General features: G+C 40.3%; 1 protein-coding gene across 2 annotated transcripts in view; it reads right to left on the reverse strand.

The window, feature by feature from the left end:
• rsf1a (remodeling and spacing factor 1a) overlaps positions 1-15,050 on the reverse strand; it is a 33,478-nt gene that overhangs the window by 9,384 nt on the left and 9,044 nt on the right. The window contains exons 7-17 of one of the 2 annotated variants that reach the window (XM_042486522.2): positions 13,191-14,613; positions 12,845-13,025; positions 12,546-12,755; positions 10,925-11,029; positions 10,172-10,251; positions 7,397-7,445; positions 6,907-7,019; positions 6,088-6,152; positions 5,749-5,917; positions 5,388-5,617; positions 837-1,034 (exon numbers count right to left, since the gene is read on the reverse strand). In XM_042486522.2, coding sequence (XP_042342456.2) covers positions 837-1,034; positions 5,388-5,617; positions 5,749-5,917; positions 6,088-6,152; positions 6,907-7,019; positions 7,397-7,445; positions 10,172-10,251; positions 10,925-11,029; positions 12,546-12,755; positions 12,845-13,025; positions 13,191-14,613 — 2,823 coding nt within the window. Of the gene's footprint in view, positions 1-836; positions 1,035-5,387; positions 5,618-5,748; positions 5,918-6,087; positions 6,153-6,906; positions 7,020-7,396; positions 7,446-10,171; positions 10,252-10,924; positions 11,030-12,545; positions 12,756-12,844; positions 13,050-13,190; positions 14,614-15,050 lie in introns of both variants that reach the window. The other variant, XM_088079283.1, reaches the window with a different exon arrangement.

The raw sequence follows: 15,050 nt of genomic DNA on the forward strand, positions 1-15,050 counted from the left end.
TAGGGTTAGGATGAAATTAAAACCAGAGGACAAATCATGCAAGATGCAGTACGCATAATGTCAATATAAAATAATAAACCACAGGAGAAAAGAAAATAAAATAGATCAAACATAAACTAAAGAGGTAAAGTAAAAAAAAAGCTAATAATAAGTTAAAAGAGTCAGTCAGTCATTTTCTGTAACTGCTTGTCCTCACAAGAGTTGCGGGGGTGCTGGAGCCAATCCCAGCTGTCATTGGGCGGAAGGCGGCGTACACCCCGGATAGATCGCCAGACTATTGCAGGGCTGACACACACAGACACGCTCACAGTCACACCTAAGGGCAATTTAGAGTCACCAATCAACCTGAGCTGCATGTCTTTGGACTGTGGGAGGAAGACGGAGGCACGGGGAGAACATGCAAACTCTGCACAGAAGAGCCCCTGCCCATGGACTGAACTGTTCCAACTGGGTTTTGAACCAGGGGCCCTCTTGCTGTGAGGCAACAGTGCTAACCACGATGCCACTGTGCCACCCAAGTTAAAAAGAAATAAATAAAAAACAAAAGGATGACATCACATAAAAGCAAGTCTATAAAATAGGTTTTAAGAAGAGATTTAAAAGAAGTCACTAATTCTGCAAGCCTTATCTCCTCAGGCAGGTCGTTCCAAAGCCGAGGGGCCCTAATGGCAAAGGCACGGTCACCTTTATTTTTAAGCCTTGACTTTGTAACGACCAGAGGGGCCCCAGATGAGCTTCAAAAGTGATCAGTAAAACCTTAAAATCAATTCTAAAACGAACAGGGAGCCATCTAGTGCGCATGCACAAAAAGTGATCTGTGCAAGGCGGTTACTGACCATCGCTGTAGTCGCTCGAGAGATGCTCCTTGCGTGGTCTGCCTCGAGGTTTGACATTGACCTTCTTGGCAGAAGCCCGAGAGTTATCGGACGATTCTGACGTCTCGCGGTAGTTCACCTGCTGGCGCTGGCCACGCCTCAGACCCCGCCTTTTTTTGTCAGCATCGCTGTCAGTCATGTCACTGAACTGATCCGAGCCTGCAGAGGACAGGGACAGTGAGAATTTCACAAATTACAGTTTGATAATCGATTAGTTGGTTCCAAAATTGATACTCTCTGGTTACACAGCGTCCCTGTTTCCCAAATGATTTGCTCTTTTCTCTGTTTTATGTGAACTTGGTCTTTGGGTCTGACAAAACAATGGACAATGGATGGATGCTCCTTTAATGTGAGCTATGTGGGGTAACTCTGAGGAAATATCTCTAACCAATACAGCCAGCTACAGACCATAACAAAGTACAATAAAAATATCAGGGTAACCGTCATGTTGGTTTTTACAGGACATAAGACAGGTTGAATTTTGTATTTTATTTAACTGGAGGCATGACATTTACTGAAAATCTAATAAGCCAGATAGAGGATTGGGTGGATGTAATGCATGACATATATGTGATTTCATAGATTCTGGGAAAACTGGATTGAGTACATATCAGCAAGCAGATCTGATCTTAAATGAAAAGGCTTGCAAATTGAAGAATCCCTTGGCTCATTGCTACAGATTTTTTTTAAATGTTCTATAACTTGTTTCCTTAAGTGCATGAGGGGAAAAAGGACATTGAATAGAGAACATTTGGTGTGTTTTTTTCTTATTGTTTTTTTTTTTACTTATTTCAAATTATTATATGCTTACATTGCAACACTACTACCCTGAACATGTTAAAAAAAACTCCTTAAACACCACTTATTCACCATGGCCTACGACATCACGTAACTCAGTCAGCCAAACAAACATGCAATTTTTAGTTAGCTTTTTCAGCTTGCTTTATATGCTTTCAGCTTTCACTTTTTTATTTGTATATTTATCATATTTATTTCTGCTCATCTCTCTCTCTTTACCATCGCAAACACACAGTATATCTGTCTGTATATCGCACACTTTTCACCGGTGGTTTCTCCACATTTCTTAGTAATCTTTAACACGAAAGCCTCGGCAGTTTTAGATATGTCAAAAGAACATAGATTACTTGATAGAGTGCCGATTGCTTCACAGTTTCCTGTGATGATGAGATAAAAAAGTCTGGTTCTTCTGACCACAAAGAGATGCTGCTGATGAGGGCGGATATAGAAATGATGAGGTGTCAGTGTCTGCATGACACTCACGGGGAGACCTGAGAGCAGAATGGCTGCACTCACAGAGCTCTGCTTCCTGATATTTGCTCTCATCAGCAACATTCACACAGAGGAGCGTATCATCATCAAGGAGGAAGGGGGCTCTTACACCTTCGACCTCCCCAAGGAGGCCAACTCCTGCCTGATCTCTCAGTTTGTTGGCGAGGAGAAGCTCGTCCTGTGGAACACCTCTGACCACCTGAACTCCAGATTACCTGAAGACTTGAGACGACGACTTTTTGTTGACAACAGCACGAGCATTTCTTCTTACACCATCCTCAACCTGAACCAATTAAGACTCTGCCCACTACCAAGTGGAGTGTTGAACCAAGGGGAGAGTGACGTATGAGAAAAACATCACTATCATGATTTGTAGCAAAAAGTTTTTGAGTGGTTTTCTTATTCAGTCAGCTAATGAAACAGTGGACCTGCCATGTTATGGAGCGCTTGACCATCCGGATGTCCAGTGGCTCAAGTGTGACTTCAAATACAAGCAAGAATTATGGACTAGAGTTTTTGGGGACAATACAACATCAGTGATGGACCATGTTGAAGGAAGATACCAAATGCTGAAAAACACATCAGTTCTTCGTTTATCCAACTTAAGAACAGTCAAGATTGACTTTGCCTGTCTGGTGATGAACCAACAGCAGTGTGTTAGCAGTATCCCCGTAGCTTTATTCCTTGCCCAAGAAACAATCTACCGCTCTGTGGGAGAGACAGCTGTGTTGCCGTGCACCATCTCTGATTCCAGCCCCCACGCTGGCTGCGTATGTGGGGCAGCATTGACCGAGGACAACAAAACCAGACCATGACTTCAGACCGAAACAACTCGCTGGTGTTTTCATAACTAAAGGTAAATGACACAGCTATTCACTACTGTGAAAACTCTGAAAAAATTCAATCCTATTCGTTGGTCGTCCCAAATTTGGCCCACCAGCTGTAGAGCTCTTCTCTTTGGGAGAAGACGTATCTCTCAAATGCAGAGATGGAGAAAAGGATATGTGGCACATTTGGTTCATCAAGTCCATCCAAACAGAGGGCAGAATCGTGGGTATAACATCGAACTACAGCATGAGCAGAGGGACTCTTTACAATAATGGGACTATAGTTCTCTCCAACGTCTCACTGAAAGACACAGGAGAGTACTGGTGTGCAGTAATAGCATCACCTAAGATGTGTGTGTTAGCACACAAAATTCATCCAAGTACAGAGAGCCTTTTGGGATTCACTCCACCTTCTACAAAGTGAGATGCTTTGTGCTCAGCACTCTGCTGGTGATGCTCTGTGTTGCTGTGGTCGCTTTGAACCAGAGGATGAGGACAGGACGGCAGCTTACAGCTTAGACAGGCAGTTAATATGGACATGTTGATTACCTCACATTCTGTAATACACTGCTTTATATTCTGGATTTTAAAACATTAGATTTCAGATATGAATGCAAAAAAAAGATAAGATAAGAATGGAAATAAGATCTGTGAATACCTAATAACTACAGCCATATAAAGAAAGACTAAAAGAAAAGATTTTTCAAGTTTAGAAGTCAACCTTTGATCATAACAGTGTGCAGAAATATATGTATATATAACATTAGATATATTGTGTATATATTTTTATTGTTTGTGCTTTACTTTGTGCTGCACCTTGACACACAGCAGGCGGCTGGTCTGGTTTGTGATACTTTTTTAAAAACATTTTTAAACATTTCAGTAATTAACCTTTTAACGTTGCTTTAATTTCAGGTTTTGTTTTTATCATTTGACTGATTTTTATCTTGTCTTATTGCACTGATGTTTTTATTTTGAATCAAGTCAAATGTTTATTTCATTATATGTGAAGGAAATTTGCCTTTCTGTGCATTTATAATTGTCATAATGATTGTTATTATATCCTGGTCTTTATCAATCAATAATCAATTGTCTCTATAATAAAAGTTAAGAATAAACAGTTCACCTTGGTACCCAGTTTTTACTATATTGATTGTGGTTTGATTTTAATTATTAGAAGCAACATATCTCTTGGTGTGCAAATGTATCTTATATTGTAGATAAACAACATCCACAAATATCAGTTTTATCTGCCAGTACTGCTGATTGCAGACAGAGATTGGGAGTTAGACACATCCCCAGTGTCTGTGTAAAAGTATCATATTTGCACATCAACTGCATGACAACTGTTGCCAGGAGGAGAGTGCGTGCATGAGAAGGCAGAGGAAAAGAGATTAGCACTGAAAGAATTTCAATAGCATTTATATGTTTTTTTCATATTTTAAAAGCAAACCCAAAACCTACCCTTTTAGTTTGGCTCTCAAGTGAACTTTATCTACATTTATTAATTGACTATTTATTTATACATTTCAGTCTGTTTCACAGTTCTACTATTTTTTAATTTAATATAATATTTATTATTTCACTTTGTGCTGTTATCCTTTCATTTACCTCTTATTTACAGAATTTTACTTATTTCCTTTTTTATCTTCATTTGTTTATTTATTTACTTGTTTATCTATTTTTATCTTTCTATAAATGGGTTTTATCCTGTCTAGTGTTTCCTCAGCTCCTGATATTAATTACAAACTTGACAGGAGAATGTGCACACCTGTTGGGAAACTCATGCATACGACCATGCATACCTCTCACACAGTCAAGCCAGTTTATTTATGTTTGTGCTAGTGAGCCATAACCTTTTCTTAAGCATTACTATTTTCTCCATATTCCAAAAATGGTAAAAAGGACGTCACCGGGCAGAAAATGGTAAAAATTACAAATTCCAGGGCAAAAGCCCAGAATGACACCCAGAGATAATACAATGCATGTTTTTATGGTTTGATGGCTGTGGGATCAAAAATTGCAGTTTGAATTTCGATTGTGCATTTTTTGCACTTAGCAGTATGAATGTAACTATTTTGTTTTAGAGTTATTGTAGGAACTGGGCAGGAAATTCCAATATTAAACAAAAACACACAGTCTTGCCAAAATATATGCCATATTAACACAGCCAATATAATCAAAAAATGAAGAATGAAAAGCACGTTAAATGTGCCAAACAGTCCCCAAGGGTTAAACACTGATTACATCAGGTGTAACAACAGCAAGTGCCTTTATGAAAGTGATCCGAATGTTTCAGCTCTAGTTCTTACTGATCTCACATTCAGCTACACACAATCAATAAACTCTGCAATTGTAATGTAGGAATTTCTTTTACACCTCGCCATGCACTCACCCATTTCTTCATCACTGTCTTCCTCCTCTTCCTCCGAGGAACGCCTCCTCCGCCGTCTCAGTCGTTTCCTGCCTCTGCGCTGGGTCCTGCTGGGTCGATGCTTAGGTACCCCTCTCACCGCTCGTCTGGGGCGGGTCCCACTGTCCAAGCTACCCATGTCGCTGCCCGCATCTTCATCGTCCTCCTCATCATCGTCAGCCCCTGATGCACCAAAATCTTCATCCTCTGAGCTTTAAGGGGGGGAGAGGAGGAAAACAGTAAGCCAGCTGTAAGTAAATGCTGTTTTAAAGAGAGGATAAGGACAAGGGAGGAGAGTAAACAGCAGGAAACATCAGGAAAAGTTTGTCCGTGTGTGTGTTACCTATTGCTGAGCATGAACTCGTCTTCACTCTCTGCTGCCGTGCTGTCACTTTCCAGGTCGTTTAGTCTCCGCTTCTTCCTGTTCCTGGCAGAGGGAGCCTGGCTTCTGATTGGCCGCTGGCTCTCCTTCCCATCCTCTGTCAGGATAGCAGTGATGTCTCTGCCTCGACCTGCTCCCACATCAGAAAAGTCTGAGTTATACCAGTAATTGAGAAGATTATTTCAAAAAAGAAATTTTTAACAAATAATAGTAAATGTCTATTTCCAATGCTGCAGTTAATCACTTTAGTGACAGCATAAAATCTTTCCAATTTCTATAAGCTTCACATCATTCTCTCACCTCCACAGAGGTCTCTGATGTCCTCCTCTATAGCCTCATCAATGGCATCGTCAAAGTCATCAAACCTGCCACACACACACACACACACACAAAACAAAAATACATAAATCAGATGTTGATAGCTTCTGTCTGAGATTTTGTTTTTATTGTGAAAAATTCTATTCAACTTACTTATATGACATGCCACCATATCATTTTAAAGGGGATATATATTTAGATTTAAATATAGTGTTACAGTATCAATGTAAGAGGTCAAAAAGACAATGGCAGTACTGAAATATAGACTGTTACGTCTATTGATGTCTGTCTTTTTATCAACACTTGCTGGCAGCAATACAGCAGGAAACACAAGAAAGAAGAAGCTTGCTGGATAATGTAAACATGAATGTAAACATTGTTGGACATTGTTAGCCCTCAGAAAATCCCTTAACATCATCATCCATGACCTGTTCCCCTAAATATGCACATTTCAAGGTTGTGCTTTCAATAATTTGCTCATATATAAATAGATATGGACATCAAACTAATTCTCATGTGTCTGTGACATCCTGTCACAACTTTTACAGCTGTTAGTTCTGAATCTCTTAGCAGCATTATCAGCGACCTAATGTCTTAAATACGCACAATTAAAGGTTGTGAATTTGGTTTGGTTCCAAATCATCTTTAAAAAAACAAATTATCTTTGCAAATACGTTATATACTTTTGTTATGACTTAAAGATACACACAATGTGTTTTAGTGAGAAACTCTTAATGTCATGTAACTTTATCGACAAGAAAACCCCACCTGTTCCTTTAACCCACGCCAGGCCACACCCACCTGTAGCTGATGTGCTTCCTGGTTCTGGTTGATCTCCTCCCCAGATTTTTGCTCTTTTTGGAATCTTTCTTCTTTGCTGACCTGGCAGACTCCTCTTCCCCCTCATCCCCCTCCTAAAACATTCAAGACAGATTCTTTTTAATGTCGCAATGCAAAATATGAACTGTTTTACACCAGATGATGATCAGACGCTCCAGGTAAAAAACATTAATACCTGAGAGATTAGCTTTGCTTAGCCTAAACTGCTGCATCCCTACAACAGTACTATAATTGCATATGTGAGCAAGCTTCTTTGTTGAGAATGTTAACAACCACTGTGAAGCTTCACATTTCACTTTCGAAACAGAAATTCCTGTCATTAAAAACAAGTTAAAGCTAATATAACGATGCACCAAAGTAATCACATTATTTCCCATGTGTTTAAACTGACAAGGATTATTATGAAGCTTTGTGTTTAAACTGATGTGGTTAATTTTTTAATTGGACTCACGGGGATGATGTTCTCCACACTGATTCCCACGTACACCAGCCGCTCCCTCCTGGACAGACAAGGAGAGAGAAAGTCAAAATCACATCATTTCAAATATTCACATCATCTTTCATAGTCGGTGTGTGTTAAGATTCCCACACACATTTACCAAGGAATTTTTAAATCATTTCCATAACTTTTACATTCCTGTTTCCATGACTTTATTAGTTTAAAATGGGTGGGCCTACATAGCAATACAGCACATATATTATTAAATACCTCTGCATTTTCAGATAAGCAAATTGTTTGGAATTACTAACCTTACTTTCTTGTTGGATATCCCCGCCACCAATAGGCTGCATATGTCAATAGGGTAGACCGCCACATATGGGTCTTTTAAAAAATGTCAAAATCATATTGTTTTTTGGGGGATAGAAAGCCGAAGATCCTATAGTTGTCAATGTAATTTCAAATGTCAGTCAGTCAGTCATTTTCTGTAACCGCTTGTCCTCGTAAGGGTCGCGGGGGTGCTGGAGCCAATCTCAGCTGTCATTGGGCGGAAGGCGGGGTACACCCCGGATAGATCGCCAGACTATTGCAGGGCCGACACACACAGACAGACAACCATACACGCTCACAGTCACACCTAAGGGCAATTTAGAGTCACCAATCAACCTGAGCTGCATGTCTTTGGACTGTGGGAGGAAGCTGGAGGCACGGGGAGAACCCACGCAGACACGGACTGAACCCCGTTCCAACCGGGTTTCGAACCAGGGACCCTCTTGCTGTGAGGCAAGTATTAAATTTAGCAAGGTTGTATGCATTTATTTCTTGATGAACACACATTTGTCTTATAAACATATTTTGCAACGTTCTCAAAACCTGCACTTATGCAATACATATATAAATTTAAAAATCATTGCTGTCATGTCCCATCATGCTTCCCCCTGTCCAAGTGCTTCACTGACCCAAATATTCTTTCAATTCAGATCACAATCTCTCTTTTCTGTAAATGGTAATATGAAATTGTAGATATTTGATTTTGGGTATGTGGGTGTATGCATATCCAGTATTTTCATTAATTAGAGTATAGGTTTAAATTAATAATGAAGCTGGTTAATTAAAATTCAATGTATAATGATAGAAAAAGGAGAAATGCAAAGTTTTCGAAACCTAGAAGATAGATTTGAATTGGACAGAACCGACTATTTTAGATATCTACAGGTAAGGGATTATCATAGAACGGAAATAAGAATAGATAAGAACACTGAGCAGAATGGGGTAATTAAAGTAATTATTGATGCATATAGAGGGAAAATGGGTGGGGTGATCTCGGCTCTGTACCAAGCTCTGTTGAGGAGTAGGGGAAACTCAACCCTATATATAAAAGAAAAGTGGGAAAGAGAACTTAGAATTGAGATAACTGAGGAAGACTGGCATAATGTGTGTCGGGTGCAACAATCAACCACCAGGTCAAGAGTATGGAGGGAGTTCGGTTGGAAGAATGTTGTACGATTCGTCATAACCCCAAAGACAAAAGGGAGGTACGCCCCAGAACAGAATGTGTGCTGGAGGCTATGTGGACAGGAGGGGGTGGAACACACACACGTATTTTGGAAATGCCAAAAGTTAAGGGAGTACTGGGAAAGAGTATTGGGAGTATAAAAGGGGGTATTAGGCTATGAGGTGTCTCACACTGGCCTGGTGTTATACCTGGGGAATTTGACACAGGAAAACAAGATACTTGATAAAAGTTCTCTTGGTAGCCAGCAAGAAAACCATAACAAGGGCATAGTGCAGAGCTGTCCCACCTAAAAAGGAGCAATGGCGGCGTGTAGTAGAGGAAATATATGAGATGGAAAGACTCACACACATATTGAGGGTCCAGGGGGGGAAATTTGAATCAAGTGGGAAAAATGGGTCAAGTATAAAAGAAAAGTGAATGACACCACAGATTAGGAGATGTAGTTTCAGATCAGGGCGATGCATAACAAATTTGTAAGAGAGGATAACCCCATGTCACTAGTAGATTTCTTTTATAGTTAATGTTGTTGTTGATATTATTATTATTGTGGTGGAAATGATATGTCTATGTTTATGTCTCTATGTAAATGTCTTTTTAAAAAAAAAATTAAGTATTAAAAAAAAATTCAATGACTTATGGAGAAGGGGTGGGATTAAATAAATGTGTCCTTCTCACTCCTTTTCGAATATGTAAACCAAGTCATCATGTGTTTGACCATTTCTTTTGCTTTATGTTTTCCTTTGTCTGTAAATATGACTTTTTTGTCTGTCTGCCTGTTTGTAAAATCATTTCTCATTTTTTTTTACATGCTCAACACAAATCAAATCAAATCAAACATTACTAGTGATTCAATCAAATATTTATCTGAACCACCAGGCGTCATTAGGCTAAGTGTTAAGTGTTGTCATTAAATAATCGATCTGTTGAAAACTCAAACTAATTGACATTGAGAGTAAGAGTCACAGCATCATTTAGCGATCCACCACACTGACAGGTAAGATCCACCTGTTTTATGTGCCTAAAATATCCTATGTGCCTATGTGTATCACATGATAAAGGAACAACAACATTCCTGTGACTTTAGATATTAACATATTTTAAAAAACAGCCAAAAAAATGTCCTAAACATCAGTTTATTTCCTAAACATTCAGCTGATTCCAAACAATTTCCAGGCCTGAAAAAAACTGTATTTCTAATTTCATAACTTTTCCAGGAATTTCATAACTATGTGAATTCTGGTGTGTGTGTGTGTGTGTGTGTGTGTGTTTACCTCCTCTCTGCTCTCTCTCTTTTCTTCAGAGCACTGTCCAGGTTCTGCAGTTGTTCCTCCAGTTTCTCACACAGCAGCTTCTGAAGGAGGAAAACCAAAAAACACAAATGAAATGCCGGCAAACATTTCTTTTAAAATGTATTTTTTATTAACAAACCTCTACACTATATTTGTACCACTAACAAAGTGCATTTAAGTCTTGTGTTAAAACAATATCCAGCCTTACTGTCAATATAAAAGCACAACTCGTAGTGAACACTCCTTCAAACCATCAACCACTTTCAGACATTACTGACCACACAGTGAGGTTTTAGAGGTTTTTAGTTTTAGATTAGTATTGAGCATTATCATGATATTCCTGTAGGTATATATGTAGTATATATGTATAAGCCTTGTCAGTCTTGTCAGTTGAATTAAAAAGGTGTAGAGTTGAATTTCTCTGTTTAATAAAGAAAATAGCTGTGAGAATATTACTTTTCTTAACATTTTGTGAGTTTCTATTTGTCTGGAAAGCTGAAAGTAAGCAGTGCTTCACAATCATTGGGGTGGGTGGGGTGTGTTCGCGCCACACACTTACTGTCATATACTGTATATGCCAGTGAAATTTCAGGAAGGTATGAAAAATTAGATAACGCCTAAGCCTATTTTATATAATGACTATCTGACATCAGATGGAGTTTTATCACCAAAACATTAACAGGTTTACAGTTTGATAAGACATCAGATGTGCTGTATATGTGTCACAAAGCTTACATGTTGGCAGGGTGGACAGAACCATTCTCCATCAGGAATCAACATGAGCGGCGGCCGCAGGCAGGCAGTGTGGTATCCACTATCACAAGAGTCACACAGCAGGATCTGAGGATGTACACACAAAGACATATATATGGTTAAATAACTTACAGTGACAACTCTTTCCATACACATCACAAGCTGTGATATGAACTGAATTACTCACAAACAACCAATGGCTTCAATCTGTTTCACTGTTGCTCCACTTTGGTGATGTGCTATGGGAATTTGTCATTATTGTTGGGTACACAATACGGTATTATAGTTCCCAAAAAATAAAATAAAATAATTTGGGGTCTGGTGTTGGGTAATAAGGTTCAAGTTCACACCAAAGGTTTTGGCTTGGGTTGGGGTCGGAGCTATGTGCAGGCCAGTAAAGCGTGCTCTTATTGCAAACAGCATAAGGACTATTATGTTGGAAGACTCTAGGAAACTTAAGCAGGAGGGAATAATTCAACTGATGTACCAGAATCAATGAAACTCAGGAGACAGAAAATGCAGTTGTTGTTGTTTTTTAGAAAAAAAACCCAAAATAAAACAATGGAAAACAAAAGTAATATAGCCAAAATTAAATAATTACGGCCATGCAAATGTATTAGTATTTTAACCAAGTTCTTCCATACCAAACTGGAAAACTATTTCTTTATGACATGCTGTAACACTGAAGGGTAACTAAATTGGGTAACCCTATTTCCCATGTTTTCTGTCTAAGTGATGAATGGAAACAACTTTCTTTTTTTTAAAAAAAATGGTTCAATACTGAGAGAGACCGCTGCAGCCGGCAGCTCTGAAACAGGCTGAAATGTTATCACGCAGAGTGACTGGCACAACAAATGTTAGTCTCATAAAAGTTGTTCTTTTTGCCACTGACAGGCTCAGATTGTTATTTTGTTATGTTTTGTCTGATCTGGTCTGTTTGTTTCTGCGTGTAACCAAGTCTCGCTCAAGGTGACGTCTCGTTCTGAAATGTTGTGAGAGGTGATTTGTAGAAAGACGAAGGTGGAAACGTTAGTGGGTGTTGGAGAACAGAAAGCATAGTTTAGTGTTATCTTCAATGTCATGGCTGAATATTTAGCTGATTTCAATAATGTGGAAAAGTGCAAGATTTCAAGCAAGACATCTCCTTGAGTGAAACTTGGTTACACACATTAACAAACAAACCAGATCAGCAAAATGTAAAGAAAAATGTTTCTTATATATTAATATTAATATTAATATTTCTTATTATGTTGTCTGACAATTATAGTAACCATCTGAGCCTGTCTGCGGCAAAAAACAAGCACTTTTAGTGAACGTGCACTGATGGTGCATATTGCCCCGAGTGGTGTTCTCGTAATTCACTTATTCACCTAGATACAAAAACACCAGAAAATAGGGTCACGATTGAAAAATTCCCAAGATTGAAAAGTTTCCCTTTATGATTTTCCTTAATTCACACCATGAGACCTTGTGCAAATCGTAACAAACAGCCCCAGATCAAAAGTACCCAAATGTATGCGGACAGGGTGTGTCCAAATACTCTATTATGTGCAAAATATAAAAGTGAAACAGTCTGTGACACAATCATACACTCCTAACTCACCAGTTCTGGGTGGTTGGGCAGGCCACAGTGACTGCAGGCATCCTCACTGGGAATCTCCTCTGATCTACACGATTCCTCTGAGTCGCTCCCTCCTTCGCTCTCCCCCTCTCCTCGTTTCCTCCCTCTGTCCTCCATCTCCTCTTCCTCATTCAATTTGCGTCTCTTAGTACGAATATTGGACCATCGGGGGCGTCGATGCCTCCGTCTACCCTAAAAATGAGATAGAGAGAAATAGTCAAATTGTTAAACATACATTTATGTGATCATTCTCTTAGGAGGGACATTTCAAAACTGATTACCCTCTGTTTCCTAATTTGCCCGACATGTTCTGTTTTTCTGTCTTTCTTTGTAGTGGAGCCCCGCTCCTCTTCATCTTCCTCTTCTTCTCCCTCCTCCTCCTCTTCTTCCCTCGTTCTGGTGGGCAGTGCTTGTTTTTTTTGTGGTTTCTTTCCCTGGCTTTCAGCCGCCTTTGAGCTCGGCCTGCAGGTTGGCAAAGCAGATGATCTTCAAGAAAAAAGGTGTAGATGGAACTGAATTTATTGTCAAAATCAAACCAGCTGTATGTGAGATCACAATTAACAAAAACAAATAAGTTTATTCTCTGATAATAATGCCCCAGTTTAATGGATCCTGTTATACACATACCTGCAAATCCTTGCAGATCTCCTCAGTGGCCTCCCTTCCATGTGCACCTCCTGCTCCCTTTCTTTCTCCTCCTCTGTTCCCCCTTTCCCCTTTAACTTGTTTCTCCGGTGTGGAGGAATCTTGATTTTTAACCTGATTCCTTCTTTCTGGAGCTCAGAGGAAGCTTCCTCCAGGGGACCCTTCCTCTCCCCTGATACGAGCCCAGCGTCCTTCCCCTTAACCTGGGCAGCCAACCCACCGTTGACCCCGTCTCCCTGCTGGTCTTTTTTATCTTGCTGGTCTGCTTTTAGAAGTTGAGCGCTGCTCCCTGATTCTGCCTTCAACTTTCCTAAAGTGCTTTTATTCTTTTCATGGTCATCATTACTTCCCCCTCCTGCCACAGGTTGCTCAGATGCTTCTTTTCTCCTCTCATCCCCCTCGTCCTGGCTGTCTTTCTTCTGTAGATGACTGCTGTGCCCAGTTTTTGTCTCCCTGTCTAACTGTTCCTCTGATATTTTTTTACCCTGGTCTTCTGCTGCCTGTCTTTTGGGGTCCTCTGTGGACTGAGACAGTAAGGACATGCTAAGATAATCCACTTTTGTCTCTGCATCCTCAAGCAGTGGATCAGATTTTAAGGATGACAAACGTAGTTTTCTGGCTGTTTGAGGAGGAGCAATAACTGCTGCTGCTGCTGTCTCCCCATCAACCGCTCCCTTCCTCACCAGCACTGACTGCCGGCTCACCTCCCTCTCTTCCTCCACAGCTCTGGAGCCCTGGTGGTCTAAACTGGGCCCATTTTGTTCCAGGGGCTCAACACCAGGGGCTCTGTGACGCTCAGAAGGGCTGCGGATGACCCCTACATGACCTATAACGCCAACTTGACCTATCACTCCTATGACTCCATTTTGTCCCTCTTTGTGCGGCAATGAGAGAGACGCTCTCCCGTTGCTCAGTTCTTGCCTCGATGCAGAGACCACTATTTGCTGCTGTGTTTGTAAGGCAGCTGGACCACCAGGGGGTGCTAACGAGCTCTGTAATTTTGCCTCTTTTCCATGGCTATCCTTGGTCTGGATCACAGATGGGTTACAAACAATAATACTACTGCTGTTACTGTTGTTGAGGTGGTTGCTGTGGTAGCTTTCAGCAATCTTAAGCTCCCTCTTCTTCAGTGGTATCTTGGCCTGCTGGTTGCTCCTGACAACTGCCCGCTCTGCTTCCTCTTCTTTGTTCATTCCCTGTTTTGTCACAGTTGTACCTGGTGCCATCACGACAGAGACAGCATTTTTGGGAGCGTCAGCATCCCTGGGTTCTGATTTGATGATGGTGGTGATCGTGCTCACGCGGTTATCAAAGACAGGAGAGGATTTGTGGTCTTTCTTCTCTTCTTTCACCTCAGCTTCAGGTTTTTCCTGCTTAGTAGGCTGCATCTCCTCCTGCTTTATCACTGCAAAACAAAACAGACACAACCGTCACATTCCTAAAAACAGCAGACAGGAGGGACACAGCGCAAGAAGCAGATAAAAAAAATTGCACTGAGATGCGAATCAAACTAGAATGACCGCCACACGCTGCGTTCGTGCACCAATCAATATGCACTTAAACTTTACATCCATGTTTGTGGAAACATGGACGCTTCACACACATCTTGCCCCCGCCAACACAGAAGATTTTTACAGTTTAAAGGTGGACACCCAAAATTAGTGTCATCAGTTCAATATCTGATCAAATGTCTTCCCTTCTGTTTCTGAAATATGATGTTGAGTAATCGCCAAAAAAGCATTTTTGCAAAATAGTATGATGTCACAGTGAGGCTGACCTTTGACCTTTTGGGTATAAAATGTCACCACTTTATCATTTTATCCTATTAGACATTTGTGTGAA

Source organism: Plectropomus leopardus, chromosome 6 (assembly GCF_026936395.1).
Source record: "Plectropomus leopardus strain MGB_pleo_1.0 chromosome 6, ASM2693639v1, whole genome shotgun sequence".
NCBI lineage: Eukaryota > Metazoa > Chordata > Actinopteri > Perciformes > Serranidae > Plectropomus > Plectropomus leopardus.